This window comes from Myotis daubentonii, chromosome 4 (assembly GCF_963259705.1).
Source record: "Myotis daubentonii chromosome 4, mMyoDau2.1, whole genome shotgun sequence".
Classification (NCBI taxonomy): Eukaryota; Metazoa; Chordata; class Mammalia; order Chiroptera; family Vespertilionidae; genus Myotis; species Myotis daubentonii.
The window spans coordinates 15790241-15817337 of record NC_081843.1 but is presented as its reverse complement, the minus strand read 5'-3'; the positions used below and the strand labels follow the sequence as shown (position 1 = coordinate 15817337).

The 27097-nt window shown below is 50.4% G+C and overlaps 1 protein-coding gene across 4 annotated transcripts; it reads left to right on the top strand.

Annotated features, from left to right (window-relative positions):
* Positions 1-23339, top strand: SLX4 (SLX4 structure-specific endonuclease subunit). Of its 4 annotated transcripts, none has more exons than XM_059692894.1 (15): positions 1-146; positions 2087-2798; positions 4567-4788; positions 7187-7376; positions 8295-8513; positions 10461-10669; positions 10792-11111; positions 11710-11923; positions 12383-12471; positions 13370-13516; positions 14289-14458; positions 15483-17719; positions 20527-20626; positions 21209-21616; positions 22071-23339. In XM_059692894.1, exons 2-15 carry the CDS (start codon positions 2468-2470, stop codon positions 22465-22467), a joined length of 5253 nt encoding a protein of 1750 aa, XP_059548877.1. In that variant the 5' UTR covers positions 1-146; positions 2087-2467; the 3' UTR covers positions 22468-23339. The 4 variants fall into 4 exon arrangements, with proteins under 4 accessions (XP_059548877.1, XP_059548874.1, XP_059548875.1 ...); XM_059692891.1 differs by having other exon boundaries at positions 4567-4821; XM_059692892.1 differs by lacking the exon at positions 1-146 and adding an exon at positions 177-321 and having other exon boundaries at positions 4567-4821.
* Positions 23340-27097: the final 3758 nt, after the last annotated feature.

Genomic DNA, 27097 nt, shown 5'->3' with positions numbered 1-27097 from the left:
TTGCGCGCCCCGGCCGCAGAGGAGGACGGGAAGCAAAACTCCCGGACCGCTCTGCGCCTGCGCAGACGCAATTGTCCGCGGGGAGCCGGCGGCGCATGCGCAGGCTCGAGGCTCTCCGTTGAGAGGGTGCCGTGGCGGCGCCGGAGGTAGGAGGGGCCGGGCTTTGGGGCTAAGAGTCTGTAACGGCAAACAGGTCCAACCATCTCGGGCCTTTTTCGCTCGCCGCAGGCAGAGGACCCTTTCTCGCCCGCTTCCAGCCGCGGGTAGACGCAGGAGCCGCGCTTGGATGGAGGAGGCCGGGGCTGTCTGAAGGGAGGAGAGGTGGGGGCATCCGGATACACACGGAGTCACTGCCCGGGGGTCCGTTAGGCGATCGTAGTTCACCGTCAGGGTCCTCGGCAGCATCTCTTCAGGTTGCGTCCCCTGCCCGTTTCCCTGGTGTTGCGGGTTGAGGGAGCGGGAGGGTCCGCCCCTCACCTGCCTATTCATTCTGGCGCCGCGGTAGGTACAGCACGGAGTAGGCACAAGTCGCCGGCTCTCTGGAAACCCGCGGTCTCCTAGGAGCCGCTACTTCCTTAAGCAAACGCCGATCGAGGACGTATCGGAGAGAGACTGTCTTAACGACAGAGATGTGGAGACAGGGCTGTGTGGAGGGTGGAGTTTGCTCACCACATCCAATAGGATACGGTTCAGTTTGCTTAGCCTGACGTTCCAAGCACTGGGACCCTGACCTCAGCTTCTCCCTGGAGCCTTCTCTCCTATCCCCACCATCTCTTGGCTCTGAGGATAGCAACCTCTTTGCAGTTAAACTAACAATTGTCGATCGCTTTTTCCAAGTCAGGTGCCTGTCAGCCAAGGAGAATATGAAGTAAAATAGATGAATCTGTGCCCTCCTCAAGTTTTGAGCTTAGTAAGGGACAGATAATAAGTAAGTGAATAAAAATATAAGAGCTGATGCCCTGGAACCATACTGCCTGGGTTTGGTCCCAGCTCTGCCACTTCAGAAGCTGTGGGAACCTGAGCCAACTCCTCATTCATGTGCTTGATTCCTTGCGGTAAAGAAGGGCTGACAATGGATTCCAAGGAACAGGATTGTTGTAAGGATTCAATGAATTAGACTTGTAAAGCAATTGGACTGGTGCTTGACATGCAGCAAGCATTCATTCAGTATCTATTACATATGATTACAACTTGTGATAAATGCTATTGTGAAAACTGTGTGATGAAAGAAAATAATAGAGGTGGAGAGGTTGTACTTAAAGGATGAGGGGAAGCTTCTCTAAGGAGTTACATGGAAGATGTGAATGTGTCAGCCATGCTAAGTAGATTTGAGGTCCGTGTGTCTGCCCAGCTCTGGAAAACTACATGATTAATCGTATTAACGGAACAGCGGAGATTGCATTATTGGATTTGAAATGAACTTTCTGCCATTGAGTTGATTTTGATTTTTGAAACCCACTGAACAGTGCTGATGTAAATAATCATGCCCATAAGGCCTAACCTTTGCATTGGGCAGCATTCTAGCAACCTGAGTTTGGAGAGCTCTTACTGGGGTGAGAGGATGGGGAAAGGGGCCTTTTTTTACTTGGAAAATTGGTTGTATCAATAAAGGATGAGTCTCCTGTGTTCCTATCTTTGTTCCTGTCTCCTGAGTGTTCAAGGGCATATCATTCCCATTCTCTCTCTCTCTCTCTCTCTCTCTCTCTCTCTCTGTCATTACATTGCCTGCTGATAGAGTCTCTGATAGTTTTTCTGGATTTGGGAATCATCATGTTTTTGTGGTGACTGCCCTTCATGGAATTCATCCCCCAGATTTCAGCAAAAACAATACTCTTTCAAGATGCCCAAGGTTTTCTGCCTGTGAAAGAACATGCTTTGATAGATTTCTAGACATCCCCCCCTCCCACCCTCACACCCCTTGGGTTGTATTGTGATGTCTTATAGGATGATGGCTCTGTGTTAATCAGGCTGTACCTGAGTATTGACAGGGGTATTGATACTCCTATACTCCACATGCTCCTGGAAGAAATGGCATAAAATGACAATATCTGTCTAATTATACTTATATGCTTTTGTTTTTCCACAGATGTGAAATTAAATAAACCAAATGTTCTTTATCACCATGGAGATACTGAAGAATCACCTGAGCAACAAGTTCATATGTATTCTATCTCAGAGGCATCTATTGGGCAATAAAACCTCTCAAATGTGAACTCTAACAGAGGGAAGCTTTAAAGATGCTGTTTAACACAGGCGCAATTTGAAGAAAGACATTTTAAATCATTATGGAGGGAAAAACAGTACTTTTTATTCAATTTTGCAAACTCTCCAGGTATCTCAGTGAGAATTAAAGAGGAACCCTAATGAAGCTGGGATTCCGAATGAGGCCCAGCTAGGCGCATTCTTGGACCCCCAGATTGACCCTCACTCCTCTGAAAACAAGCTTGGAAGCCTTAACACTGGTCAGATGATGGATGAGTCAGATGATGACTTTAAGGAACTCTGTGCCAGTTTTTTACAAAGGGTGAAAAAGAATGGCACCAAGGAAGTGTCAGGGGAAAGGAAGACAAAAAAGTCCTCAAACATCACTCAGCTAACAAGCAAACCAACTGCTACCAAGAGCAAAACCCTTCAAGGCCCCAGGGAGAGGAAAACTCGATCTGGTAGCCAAGCCACAAGGACAAAAAAGCAAGGGGTAGCCAAGTGGCAGGAGAGTGAACCAGGCCCCTCTGAAAATGGAGAGGGAAGTGTGCTTGCCTCTGCTGTGCTCTGGAAGAGTGCATGGAGCACCCAGACAGGTAACCCCGCCGGAAACATTGCCAGAACTTCCGCAGAGAAAACCAGAGCTGATTTGTACTATTTTAAACCAAGAGCTGGAAAATTTTCTGTAAAGGGCCATGTAGTAAATTTTTTTGGCTTTGCAAGCCATATGGTCTCTGTCACTACTCCTCAACTCCCTAGACCCGTGGTCGGCAAACTGCGGCTCGCGAGCCACATGCGGCTCTTTGGCCCCTTGAGTGTGGCTCTTCCTAAGCCTTAGGAGTACCCTAATTAAGTTAATAACAATGTACCTACCTATATAGTTTAAGTTTAAAAAAATTGGCTCTCAAAAGAAATTTCAATCATTGTACTGTTGATATTTGGCTGTGTTGACTAATGAGTTTGCCAACCACTGTCCTAGACAATTACTTAGTAAGTAAATGAGCTGTGTTCCAACAAAACTTCATTTACTAAAACAGACAGCAGCCTGAGGACCATCGTTTGCCGACTCCTGTTTTAAATGATAGTCATAAAAAAATATAAGCCCTGTGTGAGTTTTCCACATGATTATGGTTGGGCCCTCTTCTCTTTCATTTCCTATTAAGGTTTACATTATATAGTTGACATGAGTTACATGAACATGAAAATAATGCTGCTTCTCCCATTTTCTTGAATTCGTTCCACAGTGGGTACCATATGTTTCTGGAGAATCTTCAGTCCTTCCTTTCTCCTCCAAACAACATTTTTCCCTTTTTTGGGTAGGAGGGGCAGTTTGTAGCTTTCTTACTCTCCTGCCCTTGATGTACTAAACCATATGCTCAGCATACATTCTTCATGCAAAGCTGAAAACCAGCCTTGCATAGATAATACAGCATTAGGACTTTGGGCACCTGCATTGTGTTTCTACATTTTTCTCACCTTCACTTCCTGATTTCAGTGGTATTTTTACCCAGTATAGTCAGCATGGCCTCTCAGTGGAGTGGTGGTAAGGACTTGGCTCACAGAGACTGTTGTAAGGCTTCAGTAATGTTGCTAAAATGTTGTTTGTCCCTCATGCTCCCTCTGAGAGTCTGGTGAAGGTATGCATGATTCCCCCAGAAAAATGCACCCCACACATACCTGCAAAATTGATGTATAACTTCAGGGACTTCACAGATCCCCACTGGAGGCCTCTGTGGACACCAACTTTTTTTTTTTTTTTTTTTTTTTTTTTTCCCGATGCAAAAGCAAAGAGTCTTTATTTGAGCTAGCTTGAGCTCCCTGTCCACCACACTCGACGCAGCGGCAGGAGGAAGAGAGAGAGAGTGAGCTCTGGGACACCAACTTTTAAAGGAGAACTTCTGACCTAGAAAGATATAAATGTTTCTCATTAATATTTCTTTAATAACAGTTTAATAGATAACCATATTCTATAAAATTTTTTCCTTTAAAGTATACAGTTCAGTGGTTTTAGTATGTTCAGAGTTGTGCAACCATCACCACTACCTAATTTTTTTTTTTTTTTTTTTTTTTTTTACATGGCACCAGCCACTACCTAATTTTAGAGCATATTCATCACCCCAAAATAGACCCTGTGCTCATTAGCAGTCACTCTTCATTCCCTTTCCTGCCATAGACCTTTATGACAGGTACATTGGTATTACCATAAACAGTGAGGTTACCAACACTCAGTCCTATTCACACTTGAGAGTTAAACCTAAACTAGTTGCTAAAAGACCCCTTTGAAACTTGGGTCTGACCTGTATGGAGGAAGAGTCTTTTGTTTCTCCATCTAGAACAGACACATGTGAATATTTTCCTCTGCAGATGCTGCTCCTAATGGTGACTCCCAGCCTCCTCCCTGTCTGACTGCTACGGTGCCAAGTCCCTCCAAACCACGGGCGGCTGAGATGGTCCTACAGCGAATGCAGCAGTTCAAGAGAGCAGATCCCGCACGTTTGAAACATGCTTCAGAAGGGTGCTCCCTCCAGCCTGCACTTGAGGAGAACGTTCCAAAGGACCCTCGAGAGGCGATAATGGTGGGGAACGGTATGACAGGAGTTTTCTGTCTTCCCAACAGGCGTAAGTTCTAACTCTGGAAGAAAGGGAGTAGGAAGAAACCAACCTTCATTGTGTTTCTGCTGAGGGTGGGCTCGCCTGGCTTTCTACCTTTGCCACTTCGTGTCGTCTAGTCAGAGAACAAAGGGTCTCGGGTCATTTCTCACTCAGTTTCTTTGACAAGGTACCTCTTCCTCTTGTTTTAATTTTTAATTTTTTTCATACTGAAAATATATTACAGCAAACTCTTTATATCCTCAGCTTAAATTTAACCATTATTAACATTTTGCCATATATTTTTTATGCCTCTATAAATATATGTGCTTCTTCTGTACTATATGAAAGTAAGTTAAATACATCATGACACTTTACCCCTAGGTTCTCCTTTATAATCACAACTAGAGGCTCAGTGCACGAAATTCATGCATGGGTAGGGTTCCTAGGCCTGGCCGGCGATCAGGGCGGATCGGGGCCTTCCAGTTGCTGGCCGGGGCCTTCCTTCGTTCTGCACCGCTCCCTGGTGGTCAGCGCATGTCATAGCGAGTGATCGAACTCCCGGTCTAACTTCCAAGGGGACATGTTGCATATTAGCCTTTTATATATATAGATACCATAGTCACACCTAATTTCCTAATATTGCCTGGTATCCAATTCCCCAGTTGTCCCAAGGATAGTTTTTGTAGCTGGTTTCCAATGATTTGTTAGAACTATAAGTTCACACACTGCATATGGCTATAGCCAGTAGTCTGTGAAGGTCTGAACTCTAGAACAGTCCCTTTGTCTTGGTTTTGTTGTTGTTGTTGTTTAATCCTCACCCAAGGATATTTTTTCCATTGATTTTCAGAGAGTGGAAGGGAGGGGGAGAGACAGAGACAGAAACATCAATGTGAGAGGGGCACTCCCTATTGGTTGCCTCCTGCACATGCCCCACTGGGGCCAGGATCAAGCCTGCAACTGAGGTATATGCCCTTGACCAGAATAGAACCTACGGGCCAAAGGTCTAACCACTGAGAAAACCAGCTAGAGCTGGGTTTTTTAAATGATACTTTTTGAAGAGTCCAGGATAGTTGTCTTTTTAAATTTACCACTTTCTGGATTTGCTTGATTGTTTCTACATGATGTCATTTAACACATTCATGCAACCCCTCTGTTGCATTGCACCGAGTAAACTAGAGGTCTCATGGGCTCCAGGTTAAACAGTTTGGCAACAGCACTTTGCAGGTGTTGTACCCTGCATATTATACCAACCAAGAAGCACATAATATCCGGTGATTCCATTCTTTATCCCCTAAACAATATGAATCCTCATCTCTGATGAAAATATACAAAAGGAAAATAAATAGGAAGAAACTGTACTGACAGACCTATGAGCTAAGGAGCATATAGTCTCTTGGTATTGCACTTGCAGATTTTACCTTAGAAACACTGATGATTCTCTGGCTACCCCAATGGTCCACACAGGTAGCAGGGTCACATCTGCCATGGCATCAGTCCTTGAACACCCAAGGGGTGCAGAGGAGTTGCTCAGCCAGTGTGTGAACCCAGCACCTCCCCTATGTGACTCAGTTGCTTCCATATATCTTCATATAATACCCAATAATGCTCAGGAGAGAGAAGCCACTGCTTTGCTAAAAAATATATATATACACACATATATATACATACACATGTACATGTACATATACATGGCACCAAAAGAAAGCATGATGCTTTTCTGGCTTTGGTGGGAAGAGTGATAGGCCATTAGTGGTATTCCAGAATTGGGGATTTATGAAGTTTTCAGGGCCTGTCCCTCATGAACACCGAGGGTTTGCTTCAGCAATGTCAGATGTGATAGAGGGCTGCAGCGGTGGACACGGCGACCTTGGGAACAATCTCTAGGCATTTCACTCTGACCTGGTTCTCCCTGAATGGGCAACCAAAGTCATAGTAGTAGGAAAGGTTGAACTTTGAAGAGAAAACTTAGATTTGTTGGAATAGAAGCCCTGTAAACCTGGCATGTCCAAAGCAGCTGACTTTAGCAGAAATGAGAAAAATGAAAGGAAAGTTCTTTAGAACCTGATACTCAGAGTGGTCCTGGACGACCAGTATCGGCCTCGCCTGGGGGTTGTTAGAAATGCAGGACCTTGGGCTCCGCCTGGACCTTTGTAATGTGAACCTTCATTTTAGCAAAGTTCCCAGGTGAGTTTTACACACATTTGAGTTTGAGAAGTCTTATTCTAGGAGCCCCGTTCAGTGCCCCATTTGACTGGATGGTGCCTGGCATGAGGCAGAGTCGTGTGGAGTCTAGTTTCTCCACGTTACACCCAGTGTCAGTGCTGTGAGACCTGACAGATGTGCCGAGGTCTGAGGATGAGCTCATCCTCATGGATCCTTGTCCTCTCCACAGGGTCTGGGCCCTGGCCTCCTGCCACAGAAAGCGACACTGCAGTGGCCTTGGCCCTGCAGCAGGAGTTTGGGCAGGAAGGAGCCACCGCGTGCGACGACAGTCTGGAGGAGAAGGGGTTGTTCTTCTGCCAGATCTGTCAAAAGAACCTCTCTGCTATGAACGTGACCCGAAGGGAGCAGCACGTGAACCGGTAAGGGCGGCTCAGCTGTCACCTTTCCGAGGGCGGGACCAGAGCCAGGGGCCCCTATGGCCTAGTGGGAGTCAGATACCTTCCTGTGACAGTAGCACTTCAGTGTTCGTGTCAGCCTGCCCTCGCTTTTTATTTTTTAACAGCTTTGTTGAGATGTAATTCACGTATCATACAATTCACCCATTTAGAGTGAATAATTAATTCAATGGCTTTCATTTAGTAATGTTCACAGTTAGGTAACCATTCTAATCAATTTTAGAATATTTTCATCGCCCCAAAAAGAAAACTTGTACCTATTAGCACTTGCTCTCCATTGAACCCTCCCCGCCCCAGCCTCTGGAAACCACTAACCTGCTTTCTGTCTGTCAGTTTTCCTATTCTGGGCAGAGTGGAATCAAATACTATGTGGCCTTGTGTGTCTGGATTCACTCAGCATTGTGTTTGTAAGGGTCATCCATGTTGTAGCATGTGTCAGTGTTGTATTCTTTTTTTTTCATGGCTGAGTGATATTCTACTGCATGGGGAGACTACATCTTGTTCATCTGCTAATCCATTGATTGACATTTGGGTTGTTGCTACCGTTTAGACATTGCGGACAGAGCTGCTATGAACATGCATTTCATGTGTTTGCTTAAGTGTCTGTTTTCAGTTCTTTTGGGTGTATACTTAGGAGTGGAATTGCTGGAGCATATGGTGACTCTTAAGTTTATGTTTAATCTGTCCTTGCTTTCGTCGGTCACCGTTGCTAACAGATACCTAAACTCTGTGCCCGGAGGCTGACTGCAGGCTGTGTGGAGGGACCGGCTTTGGGGGAACAAGGTTTGGCCCACAGCGTGTTCATGTGGATGTGGGTCCATGTTTGCGTCAGTCCACATTACCAGGGAAGGTGGTTCTCCGGTGTGTATTGTCTCCCTTCAGGTGCTTGGATGAGGCTGAAAAGGCACTGAGACCTTGTGCACCTCAGGTCCCTGAATGCCCAATTTGTGGCAAGCCATTTCTCACCTCAAAGGGCAGAATCAGTCACTTGAAACAGTGTGCAGTGAAGATGGAGGTTGACACCCAGCTCCTGCTCCAGGCTGTGCGGCTGCAAACAGCTCAGCCTGAGGGGACCTGCAGCACACTAGCACAGACATCGAGGTGAGTCAAATGGAAAGGAAGAAAATCAAAGAAGTATTCTGCTTTGTTTTAAAAATAAAATAAAGCCTTATGTATTGTTGTGGGACAATAGATCCTGGAAATGAAACATAGGTGGAAATCACAGTTTCCACCCGAATTGAGTAGGGGACCAATTCTGCATCCCAGGTGGCTTTGAAATGGTCTGTGCGGGTGTGGGTGTGTCTGTGGACTGTTTTCCTTAAGGTCCTTCCTCCCGAGAGTTTTCTATTCCCAGGATCCTGCAGCCAGTGCCCTCTGGAGCAGCTAAGAATTCAGTCATTCACTTTACTACATCTATTTCATGTGTAGAACAGCCTCGCTTCCATCTCAGTAGACTGATTTTCATACTATTAATATAAGATTGCTCAGCATAGTTCAAAGAGTTAGTGAGACAGAACCACAGGCCTTTAGAAATATTTGCATGAATCAAATGCTTAAATGTTAAAATAGGAGGCCTGCTGATGACACAAGTCTTCAGTGTGCAAACCACAGGCACACAAGTGGCAGAGGGTCAGCTTTGCGCTGCATTACCCCTGTTGCTATGGATGCCAGAGTAGACCCGAACCTTACAGGGAGCACAGGCAGCATCGGCCCTGGACTGCTGTAGATTTAGGACTTCTTTCCTTGGACAGCTGTCAAGAGCAAAGGGAATCTAAGGGAGGTTTGTTTGTCCTGGCCACTGCCTTGCACACAGGTTTGGCCATGTGAGCTGGATCAATGCTGAGATGGGGAGGGCAGAGGCTGAGTCTTCACTGGTGAGCCTGTCTGCATTTTAGCATTCAGCACCAGCAGCATAGACGTAAGAGCCTTAGGTGCAGCCTACCCAGTGCCGGGCCCAGGTATGTTGGGGTGGTTCCTTTTTCTCTTGGAGGCTGTGATTATCGTGCCGGGTTCCCAGATTATTAGAACTGAATTAGGGCTCGCTTAGATCGTCTAAGACAGTGGTTCTCAACCTTCTGGCCCTTTAAAACACGTCCTCATGTTGTGACCCCCAACCATAAAATTATTTTCGTTGCTACTTCATAACTGTAATGTTGCTACTGTTATGAATCGTAATGTAAATATCTGCTATACAGGATGGTCTTAGACGACCCCTGTGAAAGGGTCGTTCAACCGCCAAAGGGGTTGTGACCCACAGGTTGAGAACCGCTGTTCTAAGATGATACCTGGGATTCTGGAACCATCGCTGGCCCAGCAGAGAGCACAAGCTTTTGTGAAAGCCAGAGGTGCTTCCAGAATGCACTTCAGCTATAGGGAAGGTGATCTTGAGGTTGTCCTTAGTTTCTTTCTCACCTTTACCCTTCACCTCTTGCCCAGCCTGTTGGAGGCAGCGGGAAGTCTAGGTTCTCTTCAGCCAGAAAATCTTTCAGGAAATCTCTTCCGAACCAAACAAGTTACCACACATTGGCCCCGAGCCCAGTGACCAAGATGGCGGCCCAAGCTGAGAGGCCTTTTCTTCAGACCTTGGGCAGAAGCACTGCCCTGCAGCCCCTGCAGGAGAGAGGGGTCCTCTCATGGCCAATATATCCAGGACCACCTAAGGGGCATCTGAGGTATCAATGGGCAGAAGTTGGTGGGATCCAGGGTGCTGACTTGGAGCCATCAAGTGTTGACTCTGCCAGAAGGGTATGACCACGTCTAGGGGTGCAGTACCGCTGCCGGCGTTGTATATCCACCAAGAACCTGGCTGGGCAGGATCACACAGAAAGACCCAGACCCTCTGGAGTGCGGACTGTGCTGAACTTGTGGCGCAGGATCGTGTGAGCTTACGTGAGGCACAGGGTGATCACAGTGAGCTCCGGGGCACTTGATGCCCCTTTTCTCTTTCCCCCACAGAGAAGGTCCAGCCCTCTTTGCTCCAGTGGGGACCACCTCAGAACAGGAAGTGCTCCCAGCCTCTGGCCATCACTAACCTTTCTGCCTTTTAAGCTTCAGCAATCACGTTGGAGGTCTGAAGCGGAAGGGAGCCCCCAACAAGAAGGAACCACAGAAGAGGCAGAAGGTCAGTGAGCCTGAGGTGCTGTCTGAGGACCTGCTGGTGGCCATGGCTCTATCGCGGTCCGAGATGGAGCAGAAGGTTGCACCTGCAATGCTCCCGCTGGGAACTGCTTTTCCTGAGAGGACAAAACTGTCAGCAGGTATGTGTGCTCACGAGTGGTGGCTCCAGGGGGAGCCTTGCTGTACTGCCTCTGGCTGAAGTTCGCCACTGGGCTCAGGCTGCGTGGATGACTGTTATTGACTGTCACTTGTTTCTCTCTAGAGAAGAAGAGTCGAAAGAAGAAAGTACCCCTTACCCCACCGCAGTTGTTAGTCCAGGACTCAGAGACCACAGGAAGACAGATTGAGGATCGAGTGGCCCAGCTCTTTGCAGAGGAAGAAGTAGAATTGTCCAGCACGCCACCACTTCCTGCGAGCAGACTTTTAAAGGAAGAGCTGGAAAAGGCCAGCAGGAGTCTACAAGCACCTGAAGGGAAGCAGAACTTTCTGTGGGAGGGCAGCGCCCTGACCAGAGCCTGGGATCTGGAGTCCTTCTATACGGCAAGCCTGGTGCCTCCCATGGTGCCCCAGCCGTCCACCAAGGTGCGCCCTCCCCTCTGAATACATGCAGGGATGGGGGGGGGGGGGGGCTCTGAGGAGTTGGGAGCTCCAGGATTAGGACACTGGGAATCAACAGCTAGGGAACAGAAAGTTCTAGGAGGGGCGGGGTGGGAGGAAGCCTAGAGGTGTCAGCCATAGCGTTGTTTCTCTTTGTAGCCACTAGATGGCTTTCTTAGTAAGAATGGGGAGGATCACTGGTTCCCAAATGTATTATGTTCCCAGAGAGTTTATTTAAAATGCAGAGTCCCAGGCTCTGCCCCCAGGGAGCTGACAGAATCTACCTGTGATGGGGCCCAGGAACCAGACAAGCCTGATGCAGGTGGTCCCAGAGTCTGTACTCACTCGCTTGAGTCCATTTAGGTGACATTAGGAAGATGGAGGCCCCCAGGGATCTTTCTGCAGATGTGATACCACAGGCATGGCCTTCGCTGTGACAGAAAGGCCTGCTGACAGATGGTGATGAAAAAAAGCTTTCCAGGGTTGTGCTGGGCTATGGCTGGCACCCTCACGTCTGGGTGTCAGCTGTTACGGCAGTCATGTGGTCACTCTGGCTTCCAATTTCTTTCACGGTCTCACATAGGAGCCCACGCTGCCACCAGTGTTGTCTGAACAGCCACAGCTGGGCATGTGCATGCCACCTGCCCTCCATAGTGCCAGTCCCAGGAATCTGTCACCCTCCGCCAGCCAAAGGGAGTACCAGGCCCTGCAGGACCTCATGGACTTGGCAAGAGAGGGGCTGAGCGCCAGCCCATTGCCCTGCAGCGGGGGTTCTGCTGACTCAAGGGGAACCACAGGTGAGACACAGGATGGGACACCTGGGCCAGCCCCACCCTGTGGGCCCTCGCCTCCCTGTGACCAAGACCATGAAGGCAGCTCATTTTTGAGGTTCCCTGGCTCATCCCCATATGATGGGGAGAAAGTGCAGTCTGTGGGTGTTTTCATTTTGTTCTCAAAGGCGAATGTGAGACAGGTAAGTCTATTGCCATTTCCTTAAATTTAAACAAGGACAGAGCTGTTTATCCAGAGCGAGTGACTGGTGGGCTAATTCTGTTTGTTTTACTGCTTGTGCCCCTCTGTGTTGGAAGGGGGTAGTGGTAAGAGTGGTTTGTGGGCATCACTTTCATTGAAGAAGTCTGACTGAAGAATTTCCCAGGCGCCTTTGGGGTCAGCTCAGCCCACAGTTGATGTTCTTTCCCTGGAGGCTGACGTTGCCAGGAGGTGATGTTCTTTCAACCTGTGACTCCTTCTCTCAGGGTTGGATCTATTGCCCGGTGGCCTTCCACTGACTGGGTTTGTCCTGCCACCTGAGGAGCAGCGCCTGGAAATGGGCAGCCAGGCTTCGGTAAGGAACTTTCTGTGGGCCTGGCCCTGTCCCAGCTTCACGCCTTTGTACGAGTCCCCTGGTACCCTTGACGGTATTTGAGCTGAGCCAGGCAGGAGCCCACAGGAGCCGCCTGTCCCCCCGTCGGGGCTCCACCATGAGGCTTTGTCCCCTTTGTCACTGAACTTATGGGGGCAGCTCAGTTGCCAAGCCTGGGGCCTGCTTGACTGGGAGCCCAGAGGGACTACCATTGCTCTGTGAGATCCCCTCACTCAACCAACTGCTCTGTACATTTGTTTCTCAACGTTTCATTCATTCATTCATTCGTTCAGGACTCACTGTGCCCCTCCAACATGCTGGTCCTGGGCTGGCCTCCCTCTAAGAGTTCATGCTCTTAGGTGATGAATTGGTGAGAAGTTAGTTTTCCTTAGAGTGGCTGCCACCTGATTAGTATATCAGTATCACACTAAGTTCTGGTGACCGTGGCACATAGAGGAGGGACTTGGAGCCCCTCTCAGCTGGGTCCCTGAACCACGTGGACAAGGGGGCCTGTCTGTTACACCGGGCTGGTAAGTTTCTTTACAGGGCCGCACAGCAGAGCTTGTGAAACACTAGGCCTAGCGCACACAGCCCCCAGCAGCCCCCACTGCTGCAGCTTCACCTTTATTAGCATAGCCACGCCTCTCCACTTGCTGGTCCCTCCCATTTTAGGCCAGGCAGCTCAGTGTGACAGAGAATTTGAGAAATTAGTGTTTTGTTCTGTGTCACTTGAGTGACTTAAAGCTGGAACCTAATGTAGGAGCCCTATTGAGAGGAGTGCAAGGGTCCGCCTGCCCACGCTACACCATCCCAGTTGGGGAACTTGCACAGTTAGAGAGGCAAGTGACAGATGGAAGTGACGGCTCTCCTCCTGTTTCAGCTCTCTGTCGGTTTGCTGGTTGCTGACTTCAGTGCCATGGTAAATAACCCACACCTGAGTGATGTCCAGTTTCAGATGGACAACGGGGAAGTGCTGTACGCCCACAAGTTCGTGCTTTATGCCCGATGCCCACTTCTCATTCAGTATGTAAGTGCGTGGGGAACAGGCTGCGCCTCCATGCAGCTCCTGCCGTCCCCCTTGAGCCTCTGTCTTTCTCCGTTGACCTCCCACTCCCCGTTTCCCTCTCCCTCTCCTTGCCTCTCTGCCCCTCTTTTCCTCATCACTCTTTGCTCAGTCTCTCTGTCTTCCTATCCTCCTGAGCTACCTCATTTCTGCTCTCACCCCTCTCCCTCCCTGCTCTCCCCACTCGGCCCTCTTCGTTGCCATAAGGTTACACTTCCACGGAGAAGACTTGTTTGAGGTTAGGAAGTGGTCTGAGGAAATGACCTCAGGATTGGGAAACAGATTTCTTGTCCCATTCAATAAAAATCCTTTCCTCCTCCCCCGGAATTGTTTTCCCCCTCTATTTGCATAATTATGAAGACTTATAATTGACCTCTATAAAGTTGAGCTGCGGACAGACAGTTCTGTGTTGACTTATGTTAGACTGGAATATTGTGTTGTTGGAACCCAAGAGACTGCTGTTGGTCTCAGAAAATTCTATGCCTTTGATATGTCTGTCAAGAGGGAACCAACTGGATTCTTGAGCGCCTATCCCTGATTTGATTTTGAAACAGAGAAGTTTTACAGCTTAAACTGCAGGACTTCTGGTCAACAAAATGGAGTGACACTGGCTAATGCTCATCCCCGGACTAAGGCTGTAAGAGTAGAGACTCACAGGACCCACCCAGGACCATCTGCTTCGTCCCAAGTCATGACCTTCCACTCCGTAAACCTTTATGCTTTATTTCACCCTCAGGTACACAGTGAAGGATTCTTCGCTGTGGAAGATGGCGACCTAAGAACCCAGCGTGTCCTGCTGAGTGATGTGAGCACTGAGGCTGCCCGTGCGTTCCTGCGTTACCTCTACACGGCAGACACCGGCCTGCTCCCCCAGCTGACCCCTGACCTCAGTTCTCTGGCCTGCAGGTCCGCATTGTTCTTTCCATTTACTTCATGGCGTTTGGCATTAACTGACAAGGATTATCAGGTTGATGGCTCCTGGGAGGATCCGGGCTGAGTCCTTTCTATCACTTTTAGTCCCAAGTTTATGCCCAGTGGTGACTTTGAACAGGTGTGTTGACAGGAAGTCTGGAGAGAAATGGACCCTGGCAGCAGAGCCGAGGCTGCTTGAAGAGTCCTCTGCCTAGTCATGTGGCTTTCAGCCACTGAGGCGTGATGAGAGGGTGGTCCTCGGCCTCAGTTCTTCCCAAACACTGCTGCTCCCTGATTGTCCACCACTAAGATCAATCAACAGCAGTCCTTTCCCAAGTCCCAGAAAATAGAAAATGGACAGAGGTTTATTCCAGCTCCCATGAATTTGCACCTGCCCAGCTTGTCCACACCAGCATCTCAGGAGGTGGCAAGTCGTTCAGCATAAAAGGTGTTCTACCTGCTGACAAGGTGTGAGGGCCTCTGGGATAAAACGTGTTCATCCAAGGCCATGTCATCCTTCTGATGCATTCTTAGGAAAGCAGTGGCTCAGCCTCCAGGGTTTTAAATGTACTGATGAGACCACAGAACCTTCAAGCAGGTGGGAGGCTGGCGCACTCATTGGCCTGGGCTGACCCGTGACAGGTTAGTCTGCTTTCAGTTTGCATCAGTCACGGTGCTTTGGGTGTCTTTCAAGGCAGCATGTGCTCCCCAGGTTTGCAGCAGCACCAGCTGCTATTCAGCTCAGCCTGATGTGCCCCTTTACATTTGCACAATGGAGTTAGTGAGCCCTGCCTGAAAGGCTCATGAGTCTCTGTTTCGAGAACTGAGTGTGTTAGGGTGTTGGGGTGTTACAGTTCTTGGGGTGTTGCACATGCACCCTAGTCACAGGAGAGCAGGGAGAAGGCCAGGACTGAGTCGTGATTGTCCTCCCTGTGAGGACTTCCTCTCCAATCCTTGCCTGTGCCAGGAGCACCAGTCTCGGTAGGACGGTGACGATGCATGGCGTTTCCTCTTGCAGGTTTGGTGTGAGTGAGCTTGTTCACCTGTGCAAACAAGCATCTGTCGTGATGGATTCAGAGGGCAGACAGGAGGAGAAGGAAGATGAGGATTGTGAAAGCAGAGCAGAGAATTTCCAAGAACTCTTGAGGTCAATGTGGGCAGGTGAAGAGGAGGAAGCAGAAGCCTTGTTGAAATCCGAGGGCCTTGAAGAAGATAGAGAAAAGGTCAATGAAGCAGAAATGGAAGAAATTTATGAATTTGCTGCTACTCAGAGAAAGCTGCTCCAAGGGGAAAGAGCTCCAGAGATCAAAGAAGCAACTAACCAGTTTGGGGAGGACAGTCCAGGTTCTAGGCGAATCCTAGCAAGCGTCCAGGTTAAAGAACAGTCAGAAAATACAGAACAGATGGAACCGTCTGGGCAGGGAAGAGATGAGTGCATCGCCAAAAGAAAAAATGAGAGACAGTCCATGTTCCTGCCACTCGAGGGCCGGTGTTCAGATGGAGAGGAGGAAGCAGAGGCCCCAAAGGCAGCCCTGGATCACACCAGCCCCTCTCGCCCCTCTCAGGGCCGCTGGGTAGAGGAAAGGGAAGGACGCTTTATGCACTCAGTTGATGATGATGATGAACAGCCCTTTTCATCAACTCCAGGAGGGTACCCTGAACCATCCCAAATAACAAGTGATCACAAGAGAGGCAATGGCACTCTCAAACAAAGGCGGGGACAGAGCTCTCATTGCTCTACTCGCCGGCAGGCACCTCCATCACAGCCATGCTTCTTCCCATCACAGCCCGCTCCGGGCAGGAGTCCAGGCCAACCACACCCTCACCCTCATCGAAAAAATGACATGTCCCCACCGACGCCCCAATCTCAGGGCAGAGCTTCCAGGGTGGCCTCCCAGGACACAGCATCGAAGCGGAAGAGGGGCCGGAGCCTCCTCACGCTGTTTACCCACCCAGGCTGCCAGAAAGGCGAAGAACGCGCCTCTGTATTGGAATGCAGGAACAAAGGGGCCCTGACCTCACCAGAAAAGTCTCCATCCATTGACCTAACTCAGGCAAAACCTGGCCAGCAGAGCTCCAGATCTCAGCACGCTCCCTCCAGCGTGAACAGAGAAGATGAGGTTATCCTTTTATTGGATTCAGATGAGGAGCTAGAGCTAGAACAAATCAAAAAGTCAGTTTTTAATGGTTCCCTGGAAGAAGGGAAAGTTTTAGAAGTTTGCCCCAAGTTCTCTGACCTGTTCCCCGTCATTGATGTTGATGCAGATCAGGAACCTGCCCAAAGCCCGCCAAAGAGAGAGGCCCCAGTGCAGCAGGAGGAGGGGCGGCCAGCAAGGGACCCGGGCTATGTGGGTGGCAGAGGGTCCCCCCAGCTGTTCTGCAACCGCGAGAGCAGCCCGGACGAGGACAGCACCACAGACACCTCGTGGCTGGTACCTGCCACCCCACTCGGCAGCAGAAGCCGCGAACACTCATCACAGACCCAAATCGTGGGTCTCGGGTCTAGGACTTCAGCATATGAAATGGCTCAGCTCCAGCCCAGGGCCCCATCAGAAAACCGGGGTGGACCCAAAGCCGCCAGTAAGATTTCAGCAGTTGTGCATCAGACGTCCTCATCCTGCCCGGTCTCTGCCAATCGCAGGAGCTCTTCCAGCCCCAGCCCGAGGCGCCACAAGCACTTTTCTGTGCTGGCTCCCTGTCCAGCCTCAGGAGGCCTCACTGATTTCAGTGGGCAGTTCCAGAAGCGCTCACTGCCCAGGCCGAGCCTGCCGAGCCAGGCCGCAGTGAGCGAAGTGGTGGAGGTGGAGGACAGTGAAGATGAGCAGGAGGTAGCCTCCCATCAGGCGAGCAGCAGCCCCCTGTTGGACAGCGGTCCCCCCATTCCAACGGACGACTGCTGTTGGCATGTCGAGCCCCTCTCACCAATTCCGATTGATAATTTGAACCTTGAGCGGACTGGCCCCCTGAGCACCAGTAGCCCAGGCAGCAGGGCCAGGGAAGCCCCAGACAGTGGTGACTGCCACTCCCCAGCACTCCTGAGTACCACTCCCATCCGAGGAAGCTGCACTGGCCAAAGGAAGTCTCAAGAGAAATCCCCTCAGGCCAGCTCCCCTGGGAGCAACAGGCTGAGCTTCTTGAATTCAGCTCTCTGGGACGATTGGGATGGAGGAGAACAGAAGTCGCCAGAGGCCCTTTCTCTGGCCCCGACACCGAGTGATGATCGAGCTCGGAAATCAGAAGGGTTAGAAAAGCCACGTGAGTAGTGGGGAGAGTTGTTCATGTTTTACATTTTTACACGGAGGGCCCTGGAGGAAATCAATACTGACAACATGGGGTGGCGATGCTGAAGGGCCTGCTGACCTGTGACAAGCCCCTTCCTTGCCTTCTAGAATCCTCTCCGTAGTTGAGGGAGAACAGGCTTGCTATCAAACACACACTTCTTAACCAGTAAGTCAGAGCTTTCTAACCTTGCTTGGACCCTACAGCTCACCTGGGCACTTGTTAAAAACCCCTTCCTATGGACCCCACTCCAGAATACCGAGCCAGCACCTCTGAGAGGCCCAAGTGTCGTGTAGGCCTTAAGACTGGGCAAGTGCAGTTCCTCACAAAATTAAACACAGAATTGCCATTGTGACCCAGAAGTTCCACTCGCACGTATATATCCAAACGAACTAAAATCCAGGACTCGAGCAGATCCTTGTACACAAATGTTCACAGCAGCTCTAGTCACAATAGCTAAAAGGTGGAGCCCTAGCCAGTTTGGCTCAGTGGATAGAGCATCGGCCTATGGACCAAAGGGTCCCAGTTCAATTCCAGTCAAGGGCACATACCTTGGTTGCAGGCTCCTCCCTGCCCGGGCCCTGGTCAGGGTTCGTGCAGGCGGCAGCCTCTTGATGTGTTTCTTTGACATCGATGTTTCTGTCTTTCCTTTTCTCTTCCACTCTCCCTAAAAATCAATGGAAAGATATCCTCAGGTGAGGATTAACAAAAATAAATAAATAAATAAATAAACAAACAAACAAATAAATAAATAAATAAAGGTGAAAACAACCCAAGTCCCTCAACCTATTGAATAGGTATATAAAATATGGCCTGTCAAATAATGGAATATTATTCAGCCATAAAAAGTAATGAAGCACTGACACATGCTACAACATGGATGAACCTTAAAAACATGTTAAATGAAAGAAGCCAGTCACAAAAGACCACATATTGTATGATTCCATTTCTTTTAAAAATATATTTTATTGATTTTTTACAGAGAGGAAGGGAGAGGGATAGAGAATTAGAAACATCGATGAGAGAGAAACATCGATCAGCTGCCTCCTGCGCACTCCCCACTGGGGATGTGCCCGCAACCAAGGTACATGCCCTTGACTGGAATAGAACCTAGGACCCTTGAGTCCGCAGGCCGACACTCTATCTGCTGAGCCAAACCAGTTAGGGCTGTATGATTCCATTTATATGAAATAACCAGAATAGTCAAATCCATAGAGAGAGAAAGTGGATTATTGGTTGCCAGGAGCAGAAGGGAGAATGGAGGTGTGTGTGTGTGGGGGGGGACTGCTTGTGGCTACAGAATTTCCTCTGGGGGGATTAAAGCATTTTGCAACTAGATAGAGGTGGTGGTTGCACAACACTGAATACACCAAATGCTACTGAATTACTTTAAAATGTTATGTGAATTTCATCTCAATTTAAAAACAACAGATGGGGCTGTGAGAGGTCTGTTATGGGCCTCGGTGGAGGATGCCACTTCCCAGATCATTTCAGTCATAGAGGAGAGTCAAAGCACCCAGCGTAGGCTGCTCGAGGTGCTGCTCCTTCCCCAGCCGGGAAGATCCAGGGAGAGCCAGGAAGGGCAGGGTGGCACTGAGCAATGACTAGTAACAGGGAAGCAGAGCTTATGGACAGAGCATCTGCCTTGAACCCGATGTTTCATTTCCTCTTTAAAAATCCTAGACCAATTGGGCATCGTTGACCAGCACTTTCAGCCTTGAGCGGGCATCTGAATTCCCTGGAGAGCTTCAAAAACAAGTGGCCAGGCCCCACCTCAGAGTTTCCGCTTCAGGAGGTCTGGGGTACGACCAAGAATTTGCATTTCTAACCAGTTCCCAGGTGATGCCATGAGAACAGCTGTAATACATTTTAGACTAAGGGCCTTAATCTGAATTTGAGGTGACAAACTCTCCAAAATTATATATTAAAATGTGCATTTTTTCAGGAGAAAGCCTGTTGAGTTTATTGGAGCCTCAGAAGGCTCCATGCTCATAAAAAGGATAGAATCAAAGTACATTTTTTCCTAATTGTCACATTTATCTTTTAAATACCCATTTCTTTTTTAAAATAACAGCTTTATAGAGACATTTTCACATACCATAAAATTCACCCTTTAAAATGTACCATTCAGTGGTTTTTAGTATGTTCACAATATTCTGCAACCATCACCACTAATCCCAGAACATTTTTTTAAAATATTTTTTTTATTGATTTCAGAGAGGAAGGGAAAGGAAGAGAAAGATAGAAACATCAATGATTAGAGAGAATCATTGATCGGCTGCCTCCTGCACGCCCCACATAGGGATCGAGCCATAACTGGTGCCCTGACCAGGAATCTAACCATGACCTTCTGGTTCATAAGTTGATGCTCAACCACTGAGCCATAGAACATTTTTATCACCCCAGAAATAAACCCTGTACTTATAGCAGACACTGCCATTGCCCTGTCACACCAGCCTGTGGCAACCACTCATATGCTTCTGTCCCATTCACTCAGCATCAGCATTGCACAAGGTCGCCATGGCCCTTATCATGTGCCGGGTGATGCTTTCTAACAGGAAGACATGATACCAAAGTCAGACTGTGAGGGGGTGGACATAACTGCTCTTACGTAGCAAATGGACTGGGCTTTCTTCAAGTACATCTTTCTCTTGGTTATATCAATAGGGTCAGAAAAGGTAAACCCAGGTCCCTCCTACTAAAACATGTTTTTTTTTTCTTTTTTTTTCTTTTTGGACTGTGCCTTATTTTATTTATTTATTTGTTTGTTTATTTTATGGAAGGTGCTAATCGGAGGAAGAACTTGCCCCCAAAAGTGCCCATAACGCCAATGCCACGGTATTCCATCATGGAGACCCCAGTACTAAAGAAGGAACTGGACAGGTTGGTCGTGTTCTTGAAAGCTTGCTCATTAGTGGCCCCTCCTTCCTGCGAGGGACCAGGCCTAGCGAGGTTGTGAGATGTAGGACCCATCACCAGATCCACCCTGGGCTCTGATGTGGCAGCCGCTATGTGTGTGGCAGGGGGTGCGGAGGCGGGGGGGCCTACCAGCTCTCCACATGCTGTTCCCCAATTACCCAGGCCCTAAGAAGCTAAGAAATGAGGCTCCTCCAGGTTACCCATCAGGTGACAGGTCTCCATATGTCGTGTGGGTGGAGATGGGTGGCCTTAACAGTCTAAGTAAGGAGACATGATTTTTTAAAATAACATCAAAACCATCCTGTTGTAGTGAATGGTGCTCTTCACATTGGGTCCAGGGAAGTCATCACCACCACCCTTGTTCAGCACATGGGAATGGCCCTTTTGGAATACTCTTCAGAGTAAGGTCAATTGGCACCCAGGATAGACACTAACCTCTGAATGCTCATAAGAGTCAGGCATTTAAGATTTCAGTTACACCATGAAATTAATTATTTGTTGAAAATTGTTTGCTCTTTGCTGAAGTTCAACTGTTTCTCCATTCAGGTTTGGGGTACGCCCTCTGCCCAAACGCCAGATGGTCCTAAAACTGAAGGAAATATTCCAGTACACTCACCAAACGCTGGAGTCAGACTCCGAGGACGAGAGCCAGTCCTCACAGGCACCCCTAGAGGCTCCTCGCAGCCAGACCCACGCCACCAAGACCTCCAAAGCTTCAAGGGCAGCTGGCCATGCCAGGCTGCAGGCCACGTCTGACCCTATTCCCCGAAGGCCCAAGGGACCAGCTAAGACCAAGGGTCCCCGGCATCGGAAGCAGCCTGGCGGAAGTATCCCCGGCATGTCACCAGCCAAAGAGGTGCCTCTAGGCCCCGATGGTGACGCGCAGCTCCCGGCCTCCCGGGAATCCACAGCCACCTCTGTGGACAGCAGCGACAGCTCATTCAGCTCACAGAGGTAAGCAGGTCAAAGGACAGGGCCAGTGGCTTCCTAGGTCCTTTGACCAGTGGGTCTGAGCATTGGCACAAGTGATGCCTAATGGCGGATGTCCAGAAGCCCCAGTGTCTTCTTGGTTTGAACGACAGAAAACCCAGGTGGGTTTCAAAGGCAGTCCCCTGAGCAGTCCTTTGAAGCTCCCACATCCTCAACCTGCAGGGTGCTCCCTGGAGTGGGGCCAGCCCAGCATGCCTTCTTGATGGGGGCCTGCTGCCATCGATGGAAGTTTCTGGTGGAGGACAAGATCCTGCTCAGGCCAGCAGCTAGAGTGCCAGGGACCCAGCACTGGGGGTCCATCCATGCCATGCACCAGCTCCACAGGGGACAGAGAAACACTTTTCTTCAAATAGGCTCCTGGCCTTGGGGGACTGACGGGAAGGGGTGCCGCAAAATAGTAATACCTGGTTCTTTTCAGTTCTTCCTGTGAGTTTGGAGCAGCCTTTGAGTCTGCAGGAGAAGAGGAGGAGGGTGAGGAGGGGGTCAGTGCTTCACAGGCGGCTGTCCAGGCAGTGGCCACGGAAGAGGCAGTGAGGCGCTACATCCGCTCCACGCCAGCACTCTACCGCAAGGTCCTGCTGTACCAGCCCTTCGAGCTGGCGGAGCTGCAGGCGGAGCTGAAGCAGCAGGGCATCCGCATGGCCACGAGGAAGCTGCTGGATTTCCTGGACGCCCACTGTATCACCTTCACCACCGCTACGGCCCGGAAGGAAAAGTTCGAGAGGAAGAGGCGGCAGCCCCCGGGCAAGAAAAAAAGAGGCAGAACGGACGGTCCTGTCCGCCGCTCCCCACCCATGCCCGTCAGCAGCCTGTGAAGGTCTGCGGCCCCTTCAGCCAGCCAGGCCTCCACAGACATTTCTGGGCCTTGGGACCATATCTGATCCCTCTGTGAAAATGATGACCAACGTGGATCAGCTGCCTTTCCACTCGTTTCCTGGGGTGGTATTCGAAGCGTGTCACCCATGGATTTAGGGCCCCTGGCCTCCTCCCTCTCTCAGTGCCCATTATTTATCTCCCTTTAACCCTATTGGGCCAGTGTGTGTTTCAGAAGGGCCTCTGCCGGCTGGCCAGGTTGAGGCCTGACTTGGCACATCTTTTGCTCTCTACACCCATCAGCTGCAGTATGTCCATTCCTGAGATGGATACCCAAGTCCAGTCTGCCCTGTCCATCTTCCTTCTCAGCACTGGTTCTGTAATCCCAGCCTCCACCAGCAGACCAGGTGTCCACAGGCCTCCCACCCTGCCATGCCCCAGGTACTCTGCTGGCCCAACCATTCTGCCCAGACACCTGTATTGTCACCAGCAGTCTCCAAACTGGCCAGTGCAGAAGGGCCCAGCACAGCTCTGAGGTCCCCAGAACAAGCACGTGCTTTGTGACCTGGTTCGGTTGGTGTGTGTTAAAGCTGCCTCCAACCTCAGGAGCAGTGAGGCACAGGTAAGGCCTGGAAAAGAAGAGTTTGGGTCTCTGTATCCTTGTGAACGTCTTGTCTGTTTTAAATACAGTGTAGTCCATTTTATATGATGTGCAATAAAAACAAAAATGCTTTATGAAAACCTAACTTCTCCACTTTAGAAAAATAAGGAGGGAAACTGCCATGAGCGTCACCCACAGCTCCCTGCTGTCCCCGAAGCATGTCTGCAGGCGGCCTTTGAGCCTGTTCTTTACCTCAGGGGGTAACCCAGGCCTTCTGGCCCCTCATTTTGCTTCAGTTCTGTCCATACAGCCACATTAAGGGCCATTACCAGGTGCTGAGCTCCAGCCTTGATGCTCAAAGGAGGCCCCAGCTCAGTAGCCTCACCTGGACTTTGTCACAGATACAGGTTAAGGCCGCAGACCCACGGAGTCAGAATCTACATCTTAATTGGATGAGTTTGTGAGGCCTGCCCTTGCCTGGTGCAGGGTCCTGGGAGGGAGGGGAACAAGTGGAGGAGACAGACGCGCCTGCCCTGTGCCCGGCATGAGTGTCAGTGCTCAGGTGGCCTGAAGGGACAGCTTCCTAGAGGGGGGTTTGTGAGCTGGGCCTCACATGCAGCATCAGGGAGGTGAAACGGGGTTCCTTGAACACATTGTGTCCTGGGTTGTGACCAGCTGGAGCGGACAGGCAGGCGATTAGAGGGACACCTGGGCTCAGGTCATACGGCTACTGGCAGAGGCTGCTTTGATCAGATTCAAGATGGAGTCTGGCCTGTTTTAGAAGGAACCACCTGTTTCTTACATGAAGAGCCGGACCTCTCCCCTGTATAGACTGTTGTAGAGAAGTGAGATGGAGTTAGGAAGGTAGGAGGCGACGAGATCCTTACTCAGCTTCACTGCTCCGTGATAGAGACCGTGGACCTGGAGGTGCAGCTTTGGGTGAGCGCCCCTGGGAGAGGGGCCAGGGAGCCCTCACTCCTGGGAAGGCATCCCAGACTCAGAGCGTTACCAACTCCAGGTTGATAAGGAGATGTCGGGGGAGAGATGAAAAGAGGTAAAACGCCCAAGGCCTTGTGACCCAATCCCCTGGTCAGCTGGGTTTGTGTGGCGTGCCCCCCGGAAGCCAGCAGGGGTCAGGAGCTTGAACCTTTGTGCAAAGCAGAAACGGGGTTAAAAACCAGCCTCTGTAATATAGAAACCTCCACAACCAGAGAACAATCGGCGGCATCCAGGGAAAGGACCTTGACCTCTCCATAGAAACCAGACCGACTCAGGCCCGGGAAATCGGGTGGGGGGGGGGGGGGGCGGGGAAGCAGTGGCGACAGCTGCCCTCTCCCAGCGCCTGCAGCAGGGCTGGAGGAGCCAGACCAGTGACGGGTCTTGTGGTGGACGGTGGTGCCGGGGTTCCCTTCAGAAGCTCTGCCCTGCCGTGAAGGAAGCATACTGAGCCTGCAGCCGAACGTTCGCTGCTATGAAACTGCGACACCCACACTTCACTGTGACGTGACCATCTCCTGGGCCTGTCCCACTTCCTGTGGCCCAGCCACGGCCAGGGCACCATCACGCAAGGCAATTAAAAGAGAACCACCAGGGTGGGAAGAGGTCAACCAGAGAACTTGTACATATATATACATGTGTGACCCATGGACACAGACAATAGGGTGGTGAAGGCTTAGGGCAGGGGCTGGGGGTGGAGGCAGGTTAGAAGTGGTCAATGGGGGAGGGGAGAAGGGTACATATATAATACTTTCAGGGTTGGGGGGAGGGGGTAAGAGATCAACCAAAGGACTTGTATGCATGCATATAAGCATAACCAATGGACACAAGACACTGGGTGGATAGGAGAGGCTGGGGGGAAGGTCAAGGGGGAAAAAAGAGAGACAAATGCACTATTTGTAATATTTTAAGCAATTAAAAAATTAAATTAGCAAGCAAAAAAAATAAAAAGAATCAACATAAAAAATAAGTAAAAGAACCACCAGCCCAGCCAGTGTGGCTTAATGGTTGAGCATCAACCCATGAACCAAGAAGTCCCCGGTTCGATTCCTACAGGCTCACTCTCCCATGGGGGGCATGCAGGAGGCAGCCTATCGATATCTCTTTCTCATAAATGTTTCTATCTATCCCTCTCCCTTCCTCTTTAAAATCAATAAAAACATTTTTAAAAAAGAGAGCCCGGCCAGTTTTCTCAGTGGTTAGAGCGTTGGCCTGCGAACTGAAGGGTCACGAGTTCCATTCCCTCCAGGTCAGGGGCATGTATCCAGGTTGCAGGTTTGCCCCCTGCCCCTGGCGGGGGTGGGTGCGGGAGTCACTGTGTGATGTGTCTCACATTGATGTTTCTCTTTCCCTCCCCTCCATTCTCTCTGAAAAAGCAATGGAACAGATATCCTTGGGTGAGAATTAACAAAAAATTTAAAAAGAGAACCACCACCCAGCTCTAGCAGGGCCGAGGCAAGAGGGCCCCAGGGACCTGCACAACCCCAGCAAGGCCCCGCCCTCATGGGCAGGAAGTCTCAAGCCTTCACTGAGTTGGGAAGGGCCCAGGCTACTGCCTGTCGGCTAACCACAGCTCTGGGTGGACAGAAAGCCCCAGAGTGAGAACAACCAGGGAGACTCTGTCCCACACATACAAGCACCTCACCAGTCAGGAGAAAGCACCCCCCGCCCCCCCCCCCCAGCTTCTCACAGAGGAGCCGGCAGGGGGAGCCCAGGGACCAGCCCTGTCTGGTGGAAGGAGGTGGAGAGGAAAGGTGTTGGCAGGGAAGTGCTGACTTCTGGACGTTCCCTGAGATCCCCGCGGAAGAGGCTGTCCCCTCTGGTGCTCAGGTCTCATCCACTCTGAGTTGTGAAAGGAGGAACAGAGGGTGCCTCTCGGCCTCTTTTAGGTGACAGATACCTCCAGGCCGCTGCGGTTTCCAACATCCTGTGGGCGGCCTGGTTTAGCCGCCTTCACTGCACCTCGAGGCTGAGTCTGCAGCCGCCAGTCTGCGCCCTGCCTGCCTGGAGCCTCAGCAGGCTTCCCCAGGGCAGCCCCGTATGTCCCTCAGCCCCTGGCAAGTTTCTGGGTGTTCAGAAAGCACTGATGGGAGGGAGGGGGCACAGAAGGGTGCCATCATAAGGAGCACTTGTAATCTGCTGCCTCTGGGTCCTCCCTTCCCTCCACCCCTCCCTTCTGTCACCCAGACACAGCTTTAGAGAAAGGCTAATACAAGCACACACCTCCTCCCACGTCCCCTTACGAACAGGCTGCTACATGCATCCAAACCCACTACTCCTCTGCTCTACAACCCTCACGGCCCCCCCTTGCTTGCTGAGGGAAACCGGGGCCTCTATCACGCGTCTCCCACCTGTCACCGGCTTCTCTCGGTGGCTTGCTCCCTGCCACTGGAGGACGCCCTGTGCCTTCCCTCCATTGTAACTTTTCTTGTGTTTTTCACTCTGGATCAGGTCCTTCCCCCTCAGGCCCACCTGTCAATCAGGACAGCCCACGTGCTGAGGTCCACTCCAGGCGTCTGAGTGAACTGCTGTATTCTGCTGTTTCAGGGTGGAGGTGACCTGCCTTGACTCACAGGAAGACCTTGTGGGGCACAGCTGAGTTGAGGTGCCTTTGGGTGCGAGAGAGAAGGAAAGCAAGGGGGTGAGAAAGGGTGTCAGGGCTACAGCGTATCATGCCGGCCTGGGAGTGAGAGGACAGGTCGAGCCCCAGAGAGGTCAGCTTCCCTCTGTGTGGCGTTGGGCAAGTCACTGAATGTCCTCACCACTCACCCGCTTTCCCTACCACCCCCCAAAAGCAAAGGTCTGCTGACAGTGAGTTTGTTTTCCTTGGTGGCTTAGAGGGGACCACTGTCTCCTGAGCATCAGGTGCTGAGCAGGTGCTGGGTCCTAGAACGAAGACCCCGTTGGCACCCCTGCCTCTCTGACGCGTGGGGTGGTGACGAAGCCAGAGAACCGGCAAGGCAGCTGTGGTTCATCGATTTGTCTGAGAGGCTGTTAGCTTTTGAAATCAGACAGGAAGGAGGGTTGAGGTGGAG

What these genes read in the sequence shown, in the direction of transcription:
- SLX4 (XM_059692891.1), top strand. Translation starts at nt 2,468, where the DNA reads ATGATGGATGAGTCAGATGATGACTTTAAGGAACTCTGTGCCAGTTTT. An exon ending in AGGGAGCAGCACGTGAACCG is followed by an intron (nt 7,377 to 8,294) that starts GTAAGGGCGGCT and finishes GTCTCCCTTCAG; the next exon opens with GTGCTTGGATGAGGCTGAAA. An exon ending in AGAAGGGTTAGAAAAGCCAC is followed by an intron (nt 17,720 to 20,526) that starts GTGAGTAGTGGG and finishes ATTTTATGGAAG; the next exon opens with GTGCTAATCGGAGGAAGAAC.